Raw genomic sequence first — 16,436 nt, forward strand, 5'->3', positions numbered from 1 at the left:
ATCTTGAATTTGCTCTAAGTAACAGGGAATTGTATACTGAATACATTATTCCTTTTTTCCTGTTTGAGTCCTTTTTCTGCTTCCCTGCCTTGCACTGTCGAATGTGTGGGTCAGATAATTCTTTTAAATGTCACAGTGTGTGAAAACCCTCTTTTCTTACCATAATTACATTCCCAAACTAGCCTCCTGCTGACAGTATTACAAAGGTTGAATACCCAGTTCTTTAACACCTTTAATTATGTGAAATATAATTCATATATAGAACCGTGTAAAGCTAGTATGGGATTGTAGTGGATGAAGCCTGGTAGCAGTAGGCCAGCACACTGCCTGTGGCATTCAGAGGAGGAAAATACTGTCAGACGCTGCATCTCCAACCTCAGATACTTACCCTGTTTCTTATATACAGTGTTCAGTTATAAGGAAGTTTCTGATTCCTAATTAAAGAAAGTTTGAGCAGAGAGTAATACAACTTCCAACTCTGCTCTCAGTTTAAAATGAAAGGATTTCTTGTTTAATTTTTTAGAATGATTGCTCCTGAGAGAATTTTCTACCAGCAGATTGTAATATTTGCATTTTACCTCTTTTATATGCATTGATGGTGTAGCCTTTGTTCATTTTGTGGAGCACAAGAAGGATCTGTCAAATTTCTCTTACTCAGAATATAAATTAAAGCTTAATAGAATGCTCAGAAACTAATAGTGGGCCCAGTCATTGTTTGGATAACAGAAAAACAACCTTCTGTGCTTGGGCTCTTAGCATTATATTAACATATGTTGTAGGCTTTAGAAGATGCTGCAGAGTCACCCCATTAAGCACAGAGCAAAACTTCAGTCTGTTTACTTCACTGTCTGTGGCATGGAAGCAATGAATAAAAATCCTTACTTTGCCTGCTTTGCAAACTATATTTATTCATGGTGACATTTTCTGGGGATGCCCTGGTGGTGTTGTCTCCTTTATGCTTATATCAACTTAATTATGAGTTCAGGTGGCCTCTGTTTAGTCAGAAAGCATTTTGTTACTGGTTGGGATTTAGCTCCTGAGATTTCCTGTTTTGCTGGTGAGCTAGAAATAAGGCATTTGTAATAATGCCCTTATTAGAAATAAGGGACCTCTACTCATTAAAGAATGAATTCTGTACGTTAAGATTTCATAAAACCATGGTTTTGTCTCAAAATTGGAATGCGTTAAAACTGTAAAATAATTATATGGGGTTTCATCAGGAAGTATCTCAGTGAACTTTGCAGACTGTAAATACGAAAAGACAGAAATTACCACTTACCTCTAAATTGCTCTGCAGAAGTCAGTGTTGTAACAGTTTGACAGTGCTGCCATCTCCTAGGGATCGTTATAACTTGATGGGAAATACCAAAATGTTTCCCCTTCTGATCCTTTACCATACTGGATGAACAGCTTTGGACGCTTCTGACTGTTTGCTTGTATTAGATGATCCTGAGAAGGAGTCTTGTTATTTTGAAAGGCAATTTTGTAGCATGAGTTGATTCAGAAGGCATAAAAATAGCAAAATTAATTGAAGTTGCTGTTTACTGCCCTGAAGGTCTTGAAAATGGTATTAGCATTTCCAAAATGATGCATTTAGTAGCTAGCAAAGTGTACTTCCATCGTTTTGTAAAAAAGGCTTTAAATAGTCTCATTGTTATTTTTTGTGCAAAGAAATTTATTTTAAGAGCTACTAATTTCTGCGTTGATGTAAAAGTGTATTAGGAGTGTGTTACACTAATAAAAACAACTTTAGAGAAACATTTCTGAAGGGGAATGGAATTGATAAAAGAAATTAGGCTTATTCAGTAAGGATTCTGTTGACATTTGGTGCACCCTTGATCAATCATGATTTTATCTCCTGTCTACAATTTTCAGTATTTTTCTATTGTCAAAATTAGATCTTGCAAATACATAGCAATACTCCACTGTGCACGCAAATTTAGACAGCTAGCTTATGGAAGTTATTATATCATTGAAATCTGTTTTATACCTTCCATTTTACTTTTTGCTTTTTGTATTCTGACATTAACGTTGAAATGACTTAAGTATTTTAAATGTTTCATATAATCATAGAATGTCCTGAGTTGGAAGGGACCCACGAAGATTATGAAGTCCAAATCCACTCTTCTGGATGTTAAAATAACCCTGACTGACAAATTCATGGTTTTCATTATGTAATTTCCGGTTTGGATGAAACTGAAACAAACTGCATTTAATCAGAGTTTTAATGCTGTGAAGGTTCATCATAGAATCAGAACCTCTATATAATTTCAGCACCAATCTCAGATTACCTTTGGAAAATGTTTATTTACTGTAAACTAAGACACATAACAAACCCTAATAAATACTAGCTTAATTATATGACCAATTCTCATCTTATACCATGATTAGGTAGGTATCTGTGGCACTTACGAGGTACAGAACAGGTTACCCTTAGTTACTGGGTGGGTGCTATTTTTTGTTATTTTTATTTTTTTGTTTTGTTGTTGTTGAGTTTTCTGTTTGGTCGTGTATGAGGGCAATAGTTGCATATGGTATTGAATGTCATAAAGAATGTGTATATTTGCATACAGAGATTCTTCATTATTATTTGTATTTTGATCAATTTTTTAATTATTTCAGTATTTGAAAGGCGTTGAGGTTATTTAATTCTCTTTCTTTGAAGAAATTGAGTATGTGTAACGGTTCAGTTTAAATTCATCATCTTGTTGAAAGGAAATGTGGAGTACACTGGATCAAAATAATGTTTCTGCTTTAGGACAAAGATGGAGACCGGGCTGTCCATCACGCAGCCTTTGGTGACGAGGGTGCTGTGATAGAGGTTTTGCACCGCGGCAGTGCAGATTTGAATGCTCGCAACAAACGGAGGCAGACTCCACTTCATATTGCTGTCAACAAAGGTCACCTACAAGTTGTGAAGACTTTATTGGACTTTGGCTGCCATCCTAGTCTCCAGGTAATGTAAATGGTGATATAGATTCACTTTTTAGGTATTTAATTTTGATTTGCTGTGTGTGGATGCTGTGTATAGGTGATAGAAGAATTATGGAAAATGGGGCTGAAAAGAACAGATCTTGTGAAGTTATCTGTCCCAGCCTCTGTCCTAACATGATCAACTGTAATAAAAATGTTCTTATATTAATTTATTTTCTTGACAGCCAGATATAGGCACCTGACTTATTCAAACCAGTTCGTGTTAATTGGTATTTTCACAGACTGTAGTTATCTGTAATGGTTAACTTTTTCTCCTGTTTAACTCCTCCTCTATTGAATCTGCAGCTGTTTGCTCCTTCTGCAAGCCACAGCTTTGCATTTTTTCTGGCTGGTGATACTGTGGAATGTTTCATTAAAAGAAACCTTTCTTTAAGAATTGACCTATCATTGTTAAAACTGTTTAGCCAAATTCTCTTTTAAATTTAAATTTTATCTAAAAAGCAGTGATGTATAGGGCCTCAAGTACCATAATTACACAGGGAGTGAGTTTTATCCATAATTAATGCGGCGGAAGCTGCGACATATGAGTGCAGCCTCCTGTTGAGAAGGTAGAGGAGAAACCAGCTGTCAAATAAGCAGGCATCCACATTCTGCAGGAGCTGAACGCAGCCGCGTTGTGAATGCAGTGCATTAGTGGAAGAAATCAGAATGGTGAAGTTTGAAGAGGTTTGCAACAGAAAGAAAAAGCTGTAATGTCCTGGGAAAATCAAGATATATTGTAATGACACATTAATTCTCTCGTTCTGCCACAATGTCAAAAAGCAGTAGGATTTTTGAAACTGTATATCTGTGTAACAAAAGATGAGCAAATTTTCTTAAAATTAGCAAATATAGTGATTGTTCATCTGCTTTCACCTGGCTTTGCAGGCACTCGCTTGATCTTGCTGAGGGATGAGCTGTGTCAGCTATCCAGACCCTAGTTAGTATTTGTTGAACATAAGATAAATAAGGAGTCTGTTGGGCTGAGTCCTGTAAAGGGTGGCTGTGTCCATCATATAATGATGGATGAGATATGGATAGCCAAAGTGAGTATCTCGAGTTTAAATTATAGAAGCGTGTTTGGTTTGAAAAGCTCAGTAGAATGCTGCTATGAAACTCCACCTGGAAAATATAATTGTCACTGAAAATACTGAACTTTCAGATCCTGCATGTATGCAGAGGAACTCTCATGCGCAAGTGTGAGTTGGTGATTGATTTTGGTGGATCAGAGCACAGGAGGGTCAGACTGAGGCATGACTGGAATTTAACTGGCCAGCACCCTACTGTTTAACCCAATTCACTGTGTAAACAAAAATGTATATTAGCCTACAAACAGTAAATTCAGGAAATAGGATCAATTAAAGTGAATAAAAGCTGCATAGTTTAATTCTGGCAAACTGGTTCACACTGGTTCAAGTATTTCTACTATTTGGCACTTTTTGTTTAGCAGTTGGTGATTCTCACTGTAAAGTTGGTAAAGATTTGTTTTCATACTACAGTGTATTGCTAAAATGTTCAGTTCCTGTGTTTATCAGTTACCAGCTGAGTCAGTGTCAGTGACAAAAGCCTTCCTGACTTATATGGCATTAGGATTTTACTGGAAGCATAAATCTGGAGAGTTTGCCTATAGAAGCAAATAAGCATAAATGGATGTGTTCTCTGACTGTTAGTCATGGGGCATTCCTTTTCAGTTCTACCATCTGAGTCCTTGAATAAATAACGTACAAATTACTTCTAGGAATAAAAAGTATTTTCCCTTTTTGGGGGTATTTGAAAAATACAATGACAAGCTAAAAATATGAGTTATTTGCCTTCAATTATGCACTGAAATATTTTCATGTACCTTGCGTAATGTAATCTGGTATTAGCCATAACAAGTTTAAAAGCTTAATATTGCTTGTGACATTGGCCTTTGCTTCATGGAAAATGATGTGCTTCAGTTAGAACAGATGTGCCTAAGTTTACTACTTGGGCTGCGTTTTATTTTTTGTTTTGCTTATGCTTTTATTTCGTAGTGTCTTTTTTGGTATTGCCTTTTACACGGTTAATTGCTAGTTTGGTCTTAGCCATCATCACTCAGAACTACCAGCCTTACCCCTCCCGGCTGGTCTCCTCTGCTGGGTTAGTCTTTGTTGCTGTCCTGTTACTTAGAAATTGTAATTTGGGCATCAGCTCAATTTGGGTGTGAGGCACGGGGAAGCTGATGCCTACACCAGTGTCCTCAGTTCTGTCAGATGGACAGCGTACTTGAACCATTTTTGGAGTCCATTGGTTTGGAGTTCTGAGAGCTGGGTAACCACAGAAGGCTGGGAGCCCAGGATTGGGATTATTGGGATTACCTACTCAAAGGTTTGCAAAACCAGCGCAGGATCAGAGGTGGCTTGCTCTGAACTCTGCAATATAGCCCCACTTTTAGGCACGGAGAGCTGTTGCGTGTTTGTGTAGTCAGTTTTCTTAGTGATATTTAAGTGTCTTTTCTCTTTAATGTGGATGCACGCAAAAACTGATGGGAGCTGTTTCTGGCTTCAGGATTCTGAAGGTGACACTCCACTTCATGACGCAATAAGTAAGAAGCGGGATGACATCCTGGCTGTACTGTTAGAGGCTGGAGCAGATGTTACCATCACCAACAACAATGGGTTTAATGCTCTGCACCACGCCGCGCTACGAGGAAACCCTAGGTAAAGATTGGTTTTTAATGATTATTTTGTCGTCATTTGTAAAAGGAAGGCAAGTGCATGGGAGTGTAGAATCATGGTATTCTTTCAAAAGATCCTTAAACCTGCATATAATTGTATTTCTTAGGTTTTGATGTTGCTTGGGTAGGAATTCTTTCTAATAGATGAGTAGCTGTGATTAGAATGAAACTACTCATCCGCTCAGTTCAGTGCTGTGTTGAAGTATCTCTAGATCTGTGGGAAACTTCACGGTAAAATTTTGCAAATGAAAGTTTTGACAAGTGAGAAGTTAATAAGCATGGTCTTGAGAAAGCATTTGTAAAAATGTGCTTCCCAAATATTGGAATTGGGAAAGGGATTTGAGTTTTTAGAAATACTTGAGTAATTTTTAAAGATACCATGTGGTTATAAAGTCATCTTGGGATTGTTGTATTAAATTGGTTTGACAGTATAGGAAAGATTTAGTTTTGTTTCCTCAAAAGCATCTACAGAAGGAATTTCTCATGTCAGGTTTTATATAGCTTCACATTCTGAAAAAGTTAGTTTTAAAGCATAATTTGTTTTGTGCTAGCTGCATGCTGTACATCTACATTGAACCTTCGGTTAAGGTAGTTTTTAGAAACGATTACACAGAACTTCATGGAAGATTTGCTGTTTGCTTATCACATTATGGATAAATGTTGATTTTTTTCAAGGCTGTCATTCTGAAAAGAGTTCAGTAATATGTTGTCGTATGGTGGAGAACTGGGTGTGCTTTGCATGAAGAAAGGTGTATGTTTACTTGTTTAACTTCACTATATTCTGCTGCTTTTCATTTGAGTGAAGATGGAGAAATAGGAGGTGTATATTTTATATGGGAATGAAATCTGGGTTAGTCTCTTAGTACGTAACTGTCAAGACTGATGGTTAAAAAATAAATGCAAGTATTTGTGTGTGTATAGGAATGGAATCGCACTTCCAAGTTAAAAGCAGTGGTTGGAGCTGTTTTGACAGGAACAATAAATGTATTTGCAGTTTCCTCTAGTGCCTGTAAAAGGTCTATAAGAGAGTGTTTTAGGGATGTAGTTAAGGGAGCATGTTTTTGGTGTTCAGAAGGTGGTTCTTTCAAGTCTGAGCTGGTAACTTACTCATTTAATGTGAATTCTCCATATTTACATAACAGCGTTAACCAGGAGTGCTGTTTGCTGTCTCCAGTTACCTAGATGGAGTATTCTTTAGTTTCCTGTTTTGCGTTACCTTCTTGTAACAGTTGATTTGTGTGAAAATACCAGTATGAGATGCAGGGAAAGCGTATGAAAAAGAATCTCTTCCTAGGGATGCTGAAGATTTTTCTGTGAGTGCATGTTTTAGAGGCTACGGGCTTTCTCTTTGAGGGAAGGATCAAAATTGTGGTTTGAACTAGTTCAGTTGGACAGTTGGCAGAATGTGAGGCATAGTACAGTTTTTCCCAGAATCCCCTCTCCTTTACAAAAGATTTTACTGGAAGAATAAGAAAATATTTCCAATATTAGTGATTTGAACCCTGTGTAGGTAACTCCCATACATGAGTTTTCACTAGCATCTGGACAGGTGAGATATGTAAAGCAGTTAGATATCTACTTTTTGGTTGCAGCTGTATTTGAGCACTTCTGAAGCAGGTAAAACAGAGAGAATCTTGTCTCCATTGTGGAAGTTGTGGTTTCTTTTGTTCACAAAATTAGATGTTTTACACATCAGCCTGGGAAGAAATGAATGGAAATAAAAGTGAAAGAAATAGACTGTGGAAAAATTTCACTGTCTTGTGCTTCTCTCCCCCCCCCCCCAAATCATTACTTGATTCCTTTTATTTACAAGTTAAGTTCCGTTTCCTTTCAGACTTTAATGATGGCCATTTATTTCATTATGTTGATTATGTAGTTCTCCCACTGGCCTCTTTCTGAATGAAAACAAACACGTTTTTTTATATTTGCCACCTTGTCTTTCTAATCTGATACAGACTGATAGATGCTACCAATCTGTTAAATGCCCCAAGCCCGAAATATTTAAAGCACTGTTAAAAATAACACTCTGAACTTCAGTTTGTAACTGGTATGGGTCACAAGCAGTACATACTATATTCTGCTCAAAACCTTACTTAAGGACCTGTCTTCTCTAAACTAAGCTTTCCTACTCCACCTACGCTGGAGTTTCTTTGTGGCTTCAAGCTGTGGTGCCTTATATGGAATGTACTGCACTAAATTCCCCTTAAGGTCAAATATATAAATATATAAATAATTGTTATTCGTATGAAAATTAAACATATGTTCATGGGTTTATATGTGTATATGCATTATATATATTTGCAAAAACAATATACTTACTGTGTATGTAAGTATTGATAAAACCCACATCCATATTCCTGGTTATTGATAATGAAGTGTGTGTAAGTGCTTGAACACCACAATAAAGTGAAATAAATTTCGACAGATTTTTTTACAGTCGATATCACATAGCTATTTGGAACCAATTTCATTTTCAGTGCAAAGCCTGTTTTAGTTCTTGAGCTCTGGACTTTACTGACAGTAGGGAGATAAGCCTCCAAGCAAAAAAAAAAAAAAAAACAAAAACACAGACAAACTGTTGAGGAGAGCACTTGAAAATTTCTCATTTTTCAGGTGAAAATATTTACATTCTAATTTTTAACATTTGAATATCAGACAAATATTAAAAGAAAAATAGCATTTTTTTTCAAAATGCCTGTATTTTTCTCAGCAGTTAATCTATGACAGTTTTGCAGTGTTTTCCAACAGTAAATGTATAGTGTGTTTTGGAGAACCCCCTATTCTAAGCAGAATATTTCTCCTTTCAATAATTTGCTGCTGTCCATACCTTTAGAATTGGTACAGAAACAACTTATTTTTTCGTGCTGATGTATAATGATGAAAGTATAATTCAGGTTATGGTCTAGGTAGATTTGAACTTGTGCATGGAGATAGACCTAAAAAGAGATTTAAACTGACATATGGGGAAGTTAAAATGTTATTTAATACGTAATTTTTAACCGAATCAGTCATATTAAAAGTGCATTTATTTTGGAGTTTTTTCAAAGTACTGTGAACCTCAAAGCTTGCCAGACTTTGCTTCTTCAGTGTTAATGAGATTTTTCAGACAGAAAAGAAGAGAGTAAAAGTTGAGAATGATGTACAGATTGGGTATATTTCCCATGTTTTCAGCTTTAGGATATGTTTGATCTATTCACATACCTGTGACTGCAGAATTTTCATTTGAAGACACGACTGTGAAGTGTGGGCGTATTTTATATCCGTTGCCCCAGTTAGCTTTAGATTTGCATTGTATCTCGTGAAGAGAGCTTTATTCACACTGCAGTTAGCATCTTAAATAGTGGCTGCTTTTTGAGCTGACCTCAGTTTGCACATATGTGCCACTGTTCTTCAGACCAATGCATTCTGCTATATTTCAGGTCAAAAAAATTAAAATATTGGGGTAAGATGCAGATTTACATTGCTGTTCAGTACTGAGGAGTATATATATATCACGTTTAAGTTAATAAACTTAATAAGCAAATAGGAGGAGGTAGTGTTTCAAAATGGAATTGCATTTTTCCCCATGGCTGTTGTATCACTTTTCATAGATCTGTCCTTGGTTTTATACTTGCAGATGGTTTGAACTGGTTGGCAGTGGGATTTTTTTTGACTGCAGGGATCTGTGAGAGATGGGATTTGTCAGCTGTTGTTAGAGTGTCTCAGGACTTTTGTGTGCAATAGTCATGGAAGTCCTCAAAGAGACAGGTTCTGAGGTAATCGAAGAGTTGTTAAATTCTTTTCTGAAACAGTAAAAGCGATCTTTGATTTCATATTTGCTCTTCAGAAAGCAAGTGAAGCTTAGTTGAAGCTGAATGTTAAAAAAAAAAAAAAAAAGAGAGCATGCTCTTAAAATCTCTTACTGAAGTATTAAGTCAGATGCTTTGAAAGAAGACTTTTGTTCAGATTGGTTTGGAGAAGGAATATAATCTCCATGGGCAGACCTATAATTAGATAGCACATTAGCCTGTAGCTGTTGAGGTCAGCGACAAATTTGTTATCTTTAAATAGTAAATAATGTGCCCAGCATGTACAAGACGGCAAATACAGCTCCTACCCTGAGGAGTTTCTTCCCTTGTATGATTTAAAAAACAAACAAAAAAAACCCACAACTCCAGAAAGTAGTAGGCCTGCTGTATACTGCAAATACTGCCCGTATTTTGATCATTTTTTGGTCAGTTCTGTTAAAAGGGCAACAGACTTGAGAAAAAATACAGGAGACAATAAATCATTGGAAAATCTGTTTATTTTGCTGTTTGCCTATCTTCATAAACGTTATGAGATCAATTTTCACTGAATTACGGACAGGATATTAAAGACCAGTAGCTGTTTATTTATAGATACAACCTTGAAATTTTGGAATACAGAACTTACTATGCTTTTTGTTACCTTCTGTCTTCAAAGTACCAGGAATAATCGAACTCCTCTGCAGAGAGGACTGCGTAATTACTCTGAACAGGCTTAGTGTCCAGATTTAAAAATACGAAAAATCCTGTAGTGATCAATGCATAGCTACAGCTGGTTGAAGGGGACCAAATCCATTGAAGAGGTGATTTGGTTCCATTTTACCAGCTTTAGCAAAGCATTGGAGTGCAGGAAGGTTATAATTCAATAAAACGTTTCTAAGGCCCTTTAGCATACACAGACTGTTTACAGAGAACACGTGGCTTTCTCCTGTGTTACACGTTTTGTTTCTAGTCACTGCAAATTTAAATTCTTTGATTAATTTGGAGAGGGCAACATGGTAAGCTATGTACCAGCAAGGACTGTACGGTACACGCGTTTGTTTATTTCTCGAGGCTCTTTGGATGAGTCTCAAGTCAAATTAACAGTTGCAGTTCAAACTGCTTTCCATCTCCAGTAACTAAATTCTAGAGCGCTGACCAGAAACAGCATGCTTACAAGCTCTGCTCCTGTAGGCTTCCTTTGCCTCTTTATGTTCAACTGTACTGGAGGGAAGGTTTTGTTTTCCCACCTCCCTACCCCGCTTGGCTTTCTGGCAGGTTACCTTTTGCAGCTGCTCCAGTGCTGTGGCTGGTTAGCACAAGTGTAAATGTCAAGTGCTTTCAATTCCACCACTATATCTCTGGTTAGTATTAACTTTTTAGGAATGATTATATAATATAGGAGGGCAGATTTTTTTTATTTTTTTTATTTTTTTACTGTTGATCGTATATGTAAGCATGTTTAATGCCAGAAAAACGCAATTTTTAAAAGATTTATCTGGCATTGCGTCTGATTTTTGCTCAGCTAAGGCTCCTGAATACATTTGTGCATGCTTACATAGCTTTTTTTACGTTGTGTGCCGAGTTCTTTATGAGCTTCGACTGCAGAGGGAATTAGGAGGCAACATTAGTTCAAGCTATTCTCTAATGACTATATCAAGTATAGTCTGCATCTGCTTGTTGCAGAGCCTGATACTGGTGAGAAGATTTATGTAAATGTATTCCCAACACCATGTATCCTAATAGAAGCATAGCAGGTGTGTCACTTGGACTTAAGCATTAAAGATGGCTATAAAATTAGTTTCTATTTTTACCAGTTATACAGGAACTGTTTTACAGATACAGCTGCTCAAGTGCACTTTTGGATGGCAATACAGTTGCATGTACTGGCCATATCGGGACAAAAAACGGCCGTGGAAAAAAAGCCGTGTAGCATTTGATAATGTCAGCATCTGTTATCCCTGTCAGTCACACAGTTGAAATGTTTGAGTTACAACTGTGTCAGCAGATGCCCAAAGTTCAGCGTGTGCTCGGTTAAAATTGAACAGCTGATCTAAGTGATGGATGTGACATTTCAGAGTGACTGGATATGTATTCTTAGAGATCTGCTAACATGAACTAGCAGGAAGCAATGTCGATATATAATTTTAACTTATGTATCACTGAGAACTGTCATTTTGTTTCGGAATAGCATTGCGATGTTACACAAAGAAGCAGCAAAAGAACACAACATATGACGACTTGTTACCAAAAACTTGTCAAAATAAATTTAAGCTGTTAAAAAGTTTGGTTATATAGCGGAGGCCAAATCAATTGGTGGCAAGGACAGGAACTCCTCAGTAAAATACGTAAATGCTTAGCAGTTAACCTCTCTGTAAAGCTGCTGGTAATACCAAATTGCTTCTAGGAGCCTGGTCGAGTTCAGTAGCATCACTGCATTTAGAAAAGATACTACAGTTTGATTCGTTTCCCACTATAACCCAGTTTTTAATTTAGATGTTAAGACGCCATTGCCTTTGTGCCAAAATATCTGCTTATAAAAGGAATAGCTTTCAAATAAATTTAACATTTTACTTAAGCAAATGGTTCTGATAAGAGAATGTTCTTTCTTGTGTACGTGTTATTCTGTAGTTTCAGGTAATAAAAATAGCAGGCTATGTATAATAGCTATTTGAGAATTATGTGAGTATTTAAAAATAAGGTTCTCCATCTAAAAATGGTGCCTATTTCCTTTTTTTTTTTCCTGATGTTATTTTTCCTCCTCCCAGAATTTTTAGTAGGTACATGGGTAGAGTTAGGATATTTAATCTGGGACAAATGTGTCTACTTTTCATGAATGTATCATGTAACTGTTTTTAGAAGGCTGCTATTATGAATAGGAATTGCTGGATTGATGAGCTGGGAGCTTTCCTTTATATTTTCCTTATTTCTGAATTTTATAATGAGCATCGTAGGGATGGTATGTGCTGGTATATTTTAATTAATACTGCTTTTGGAGCTTGAAACTGCTGTGGGACTTTTTCCCAATGCTTTGATATTTCTCGTAGAGGTCTTACTATTTTCTGAATGCTCTAAAATCATATTTGCTTGGCCAATTTTCTTATATCTAGCTTTACAGTAAATTCAGTTCATTTGAAAACAGTATTTAAGGGAACTTAATAGTATTTAAGGGAACTTAACTTCTAAGTATTAGTTGTCAATGTGTTTTCATTTAGGAGTCTGTCAATAGCTTTAATCTGCTGACTAGGAACTGTGGCCTAGAAATCTCTGTATTGTCACTTTCTGTGCATAAACCTGACAGAGCAGTTTGTATCGCAGAGCTTGGTGAGCATACTGAATGCTGGTTTGGAGAAAATTCTAACTTAAGTGTCACATATTAAATGGCAGATGTTATCATACTCAGTAATTCTGATTATCCTTTTCTCTAAATCACAGGCTGAATTTCTTAGCTGGTTCTGCTTGTGTCCTAGTTGCAGCCTGTAGGTTAAATACCCTGTGATTGATGTAAATTTAAAACCTGCCATCTTAAGCACACAGAACTTGCTGTGATTAATAAAATAATGGCTTGGTTAAATGAGATATATTTTGGTAATTGATTTGGTTTTTAAGGTTTGCTTAGGGTCTTTTGAATAAGGTGTACTGGTAATTGTAATTTTCGCTGCTATGCTGCGATCTTAATTAGTATGTTTCGGTTGTTTCCAGCCTTATTTTGAGTTTTTTGTATACAGCTAATGTTCTGCTTATAATCACAAACAACTTTTTCTACCCACGTTTACGGTCACTTAATTTAACGTTTTGTGATTTGGTACTAATAAGTACGTGTTATTTTGGCAATACCAGCTGAGCCCTTAGCAAGTTAATTTGTCACATGAATGTCATTCAAACAAGGGGGAAGCCTGTTTCTTCCAACAGCTGTTTAGTTTCCTCTTACTGGTTGTTCCGTGCCTGCCAAAAATACATACTTCTTTACATTCCATAGCATTGTATGTTCATATGGGTACATAAAGAAGTATGTGCTCTGAGCAGGTACACACAGAGTTGCTCAACTACCTGTCAGATGAACCTGAAAAGCATTTTGCTTCCTACTAGTGTTTTCATTAGGTAAAATTCAGGTTGATACTTCTTTGGAAGAACATTGTTACGAGTAACTGACGGTAGAAATCCAAACTTAATACTCTAACTGAACTTGACAATGCAATTTACCTGCGCAGAGGCTTAAAGCTGGTTATAGTTCATTGCTCTGTGATGGCATGGACATTAGAAGTGCTTATCCAAATTTTTGCAGCCTCTTGATGTTCATTCTCAGCGACCAAGTCTGAATGGAGAGTTGAATCTCTGGTAGCTTTGCAAAGTGTTTTCTTGGGATTCGTAGTTGTATTCCACCATAAAAACTGCAGTTTCCTCTGAGGTCTTCTCGCAGACTTCCATGCTGGTGTGCTGGCGTCCTAAAGGGAAGTACAGACTCATTTAATACAGGAGTTACAAACTTTCTTACCCTCCCCAGCACCATTTCCATGCATTTATACATCCCATATAGTACTCTGCAAACTCTTTGCAGGTTTCTGCTTATTTCTGTTGTAGTTCAGCGTGGTTTTAAAAACATAATTGCACATGCCAGTGGTGATCCTGCTTATCGCAAAGATGATGACATTGAATTAAGAAAATAACCTCTAACTGCTGTGACAGGATTTGGATTGTTAGGCCAAAGGTCAGATGTGACAGCCAATATCTATTCGACACTTCTGCAAACAGTTTTCTGCATTTTTTTCCCTAAATTGGCACTCACCTGCTTCAGTTAAAATCTTGTCCACACTTGAAATATTTATGAAAACTTAAAAAAGAAAATACAAAAAAAAAAACAACAAAAAAAACCACACAAACCTATGAAAAAAAACCCAAACCACACAAACCCAAATTTGCCCCTGTTGTGTCAGACTGTGTGCTGTGGTTTGGAATGATAGTTAACCATTTGATGTATGGTAGGGGTTTGACTTCTAAAGGGCTGTCACATATAGCTTATGGTTGCTTAATTTCAGTTTCAGGGGTTTGTTGGGGTAATAGTAAAGATTAAGCTTTGTCTGTGCAGCACTAGAAGGTAAATTTAAAGTGAGCTTGTCAATTAGTAAATGTAATAGTCGTAAGGCAAGACGAGAGCAGAGGAAGGAAGAATTTCTGCAGCTCCTGACAAAAACCTAGTGCAGCTGATGGAGAGCAAATCAGAGTGTAGCAGGAGCCAGCCCAGTACTACAAGGAGAAACAGCAATGCAGCATTAGAATTACAGCGTTTGCGTTCTGGGGTTTTAAGTAGGTTGTCTTCATGTACATCTGAGATAAAGCACCTTGACATTTTTCCTTAGACCTACTTCAGCACTCAGCATTGCACTACCATGCTGTTAGCTTTTTTTTTTTTTTTTGGTACAGTTGATAACCCTTTAGTTGTGGCTTGCGTAGGAAAATAATGTATATCACTGAAGCTAGCAATCGCTCTGTTTACTAAGCAGTTAATGGCATTGCAATATTTGAGGTTATCTTCTTTAGCAAGAATTCTGCCTGTCAGACAAGTTGGGCTTTTCTGCTGCGGATTTTGGACTAATGTTGCTTTCTTTTAGCCTGCTCTTTATACTACAAATGCTTGACACTTCACCACACTCAAAATCAAACTGCTCCCAGCGCGGAGGGATTAATACGACAATTACAGAAAAAAAAAAAAAAAAAGACCGAAAACGTTCTAGCAGCTAAGTTAGACATGCAGCAAGTCACAGGCATCCTGGAAACGTGCAGAGCAATGCAGGTCTGCTGAGGCTGTGTGATTACCTGGGAGCTTAGTGTCTGTCATGCGGCGCTGGCAGAGAGGTAGTGACCTAGCGGCACACCGGCAGCAGCCATCTGGTCCCAGTGTCATCTCATCTGGTCCCAGTGTCACCTCATCTGGTCCCACCACCACCACCACCTCGTCGGGTCCTGAGGCGCTGACTCAGCTCTTGGTGACAGGGCAGGGGGCGAGTTTTGGGGCGGGTGCTGCCTCACCTCCTTAAATGCACAGAACTTAACCCCCCCCCCCGGCCCCCTCCCAAAATCATAAATAAGGAAAAAAAAAAAAGGCGCGGAGGCACCTGCCGCCTCGCTTGGGGTGTCAAAGATGGACGCTGCCGTATAGAAATGATACCTTAGGTCTGCTGGACTGAGAGCTAAGAGTCCAAGGATGGATGCTAGGAAGCCATGGGAAGGTGAACTTAGCCCACTGTCAGATGAGGATAAATCACAGGCCAAAAAAAAAAAAAAGAAAAAAGGAAAAAAAAAAAAAAGGAAAAAAAAAAAAAAGCAAGAAACAAAAAAAGCCCCAGAAGTTGGGAGTCACTTGAGGAAAAAAAAAAACAAAAAACTAAAAAAATAAAAAAACGCCCCCCGCGCTGCACCCTCCCCCCGCGCCCTCCCGCGGCAAGTGCCGCTGTCCTCCGGCTCCTCGGCCCCTGCCCCGCGCCTTCCCCCGCTCGGGGCCGGGCTCCCGGCGGCGGCGGCGGCGGCCCCGGGGCTCCCTCCCTCACGGCCCCCGCGGCGGGCGGGAGCGGGGCCGGCGGGGCTTTATAGGCGGGCGGGCATTTGGAACACGCGCGGCCGGGCCGGCCGGCTCCCCGCGCCCGGCTCTTCCCTGACCATATTTAGTCAACCCTCGCTGAAAGCGCTGCCGAGCGCCGAGCCCCGCCGCGCTCCGCCGATCGATTGAGCGGCCTGGCGGCCCCCGCCGCCGCACCGCCAAATAAAGCGGGGACGGGCCCGAGGGGAGGCGGCCCGAGGGGCTTCGGGCGGCCCCCGCCGGCCCCCGGCTTCGCCTCCCCGGGGGGTGTTCCGCGGGGTTTGTGTGAGGAGCCGTTTCTGTAAGGGGTTTTGCGGCGAGCAATAAAGTTATTTGGAAGAAAGCGAGATGGGAGTCGGCCTCTGGTGTTCTTTAAAAAGTCGCGAAGGAGGAAAGGATGGTTGAAAAATCCGAACTGACGCCACTT

The 16,436-nt window shown here is 38.6% G+C and overlaps 1 protein-coding gene across 3 annotated transcripts in view; it reads left to right on the plus strand.

Moving 5' to 3' along the window:
• The window catches only part of MIB1 (MIB E3 ubiquitin protein ligase 1), a 77,951-nt gene that overhangs the window by 33,998 nt on the left and 27,517 nt on the right, over positions 1-16,436 (plus strand). For all 3 annotated transcript variants that reach the window (XM_040547836.1, XM_040547835.1, XM_040547837.1), the window contains exons 11-12: positions 2,759-2,956; positions 5,503-5,654. In XM_040547836.1, the coding sequence (XP_040403770.1) occupies positions 2,759-2,956; positions 5,503-5,654 (350 nt within the window). The remainder of the gene's footprint in view (positions 1-2,758; positions 2,957-5,502; positions 5,655-16,436) is intronic.

This window comes from Cygnus olor, chromosome 2, assembly GCF_009769625.2.
Source record: "Cygnus olor isolate bCygOlo1 chromosome 2, bCygOlo1.pri.v2, whole genome shotgun sequence".
NCBI lineage: Eukaryota > Metazoa > Chordata > Aves > Anseriformes > Anatidae > Cygnus > Cygnus olor.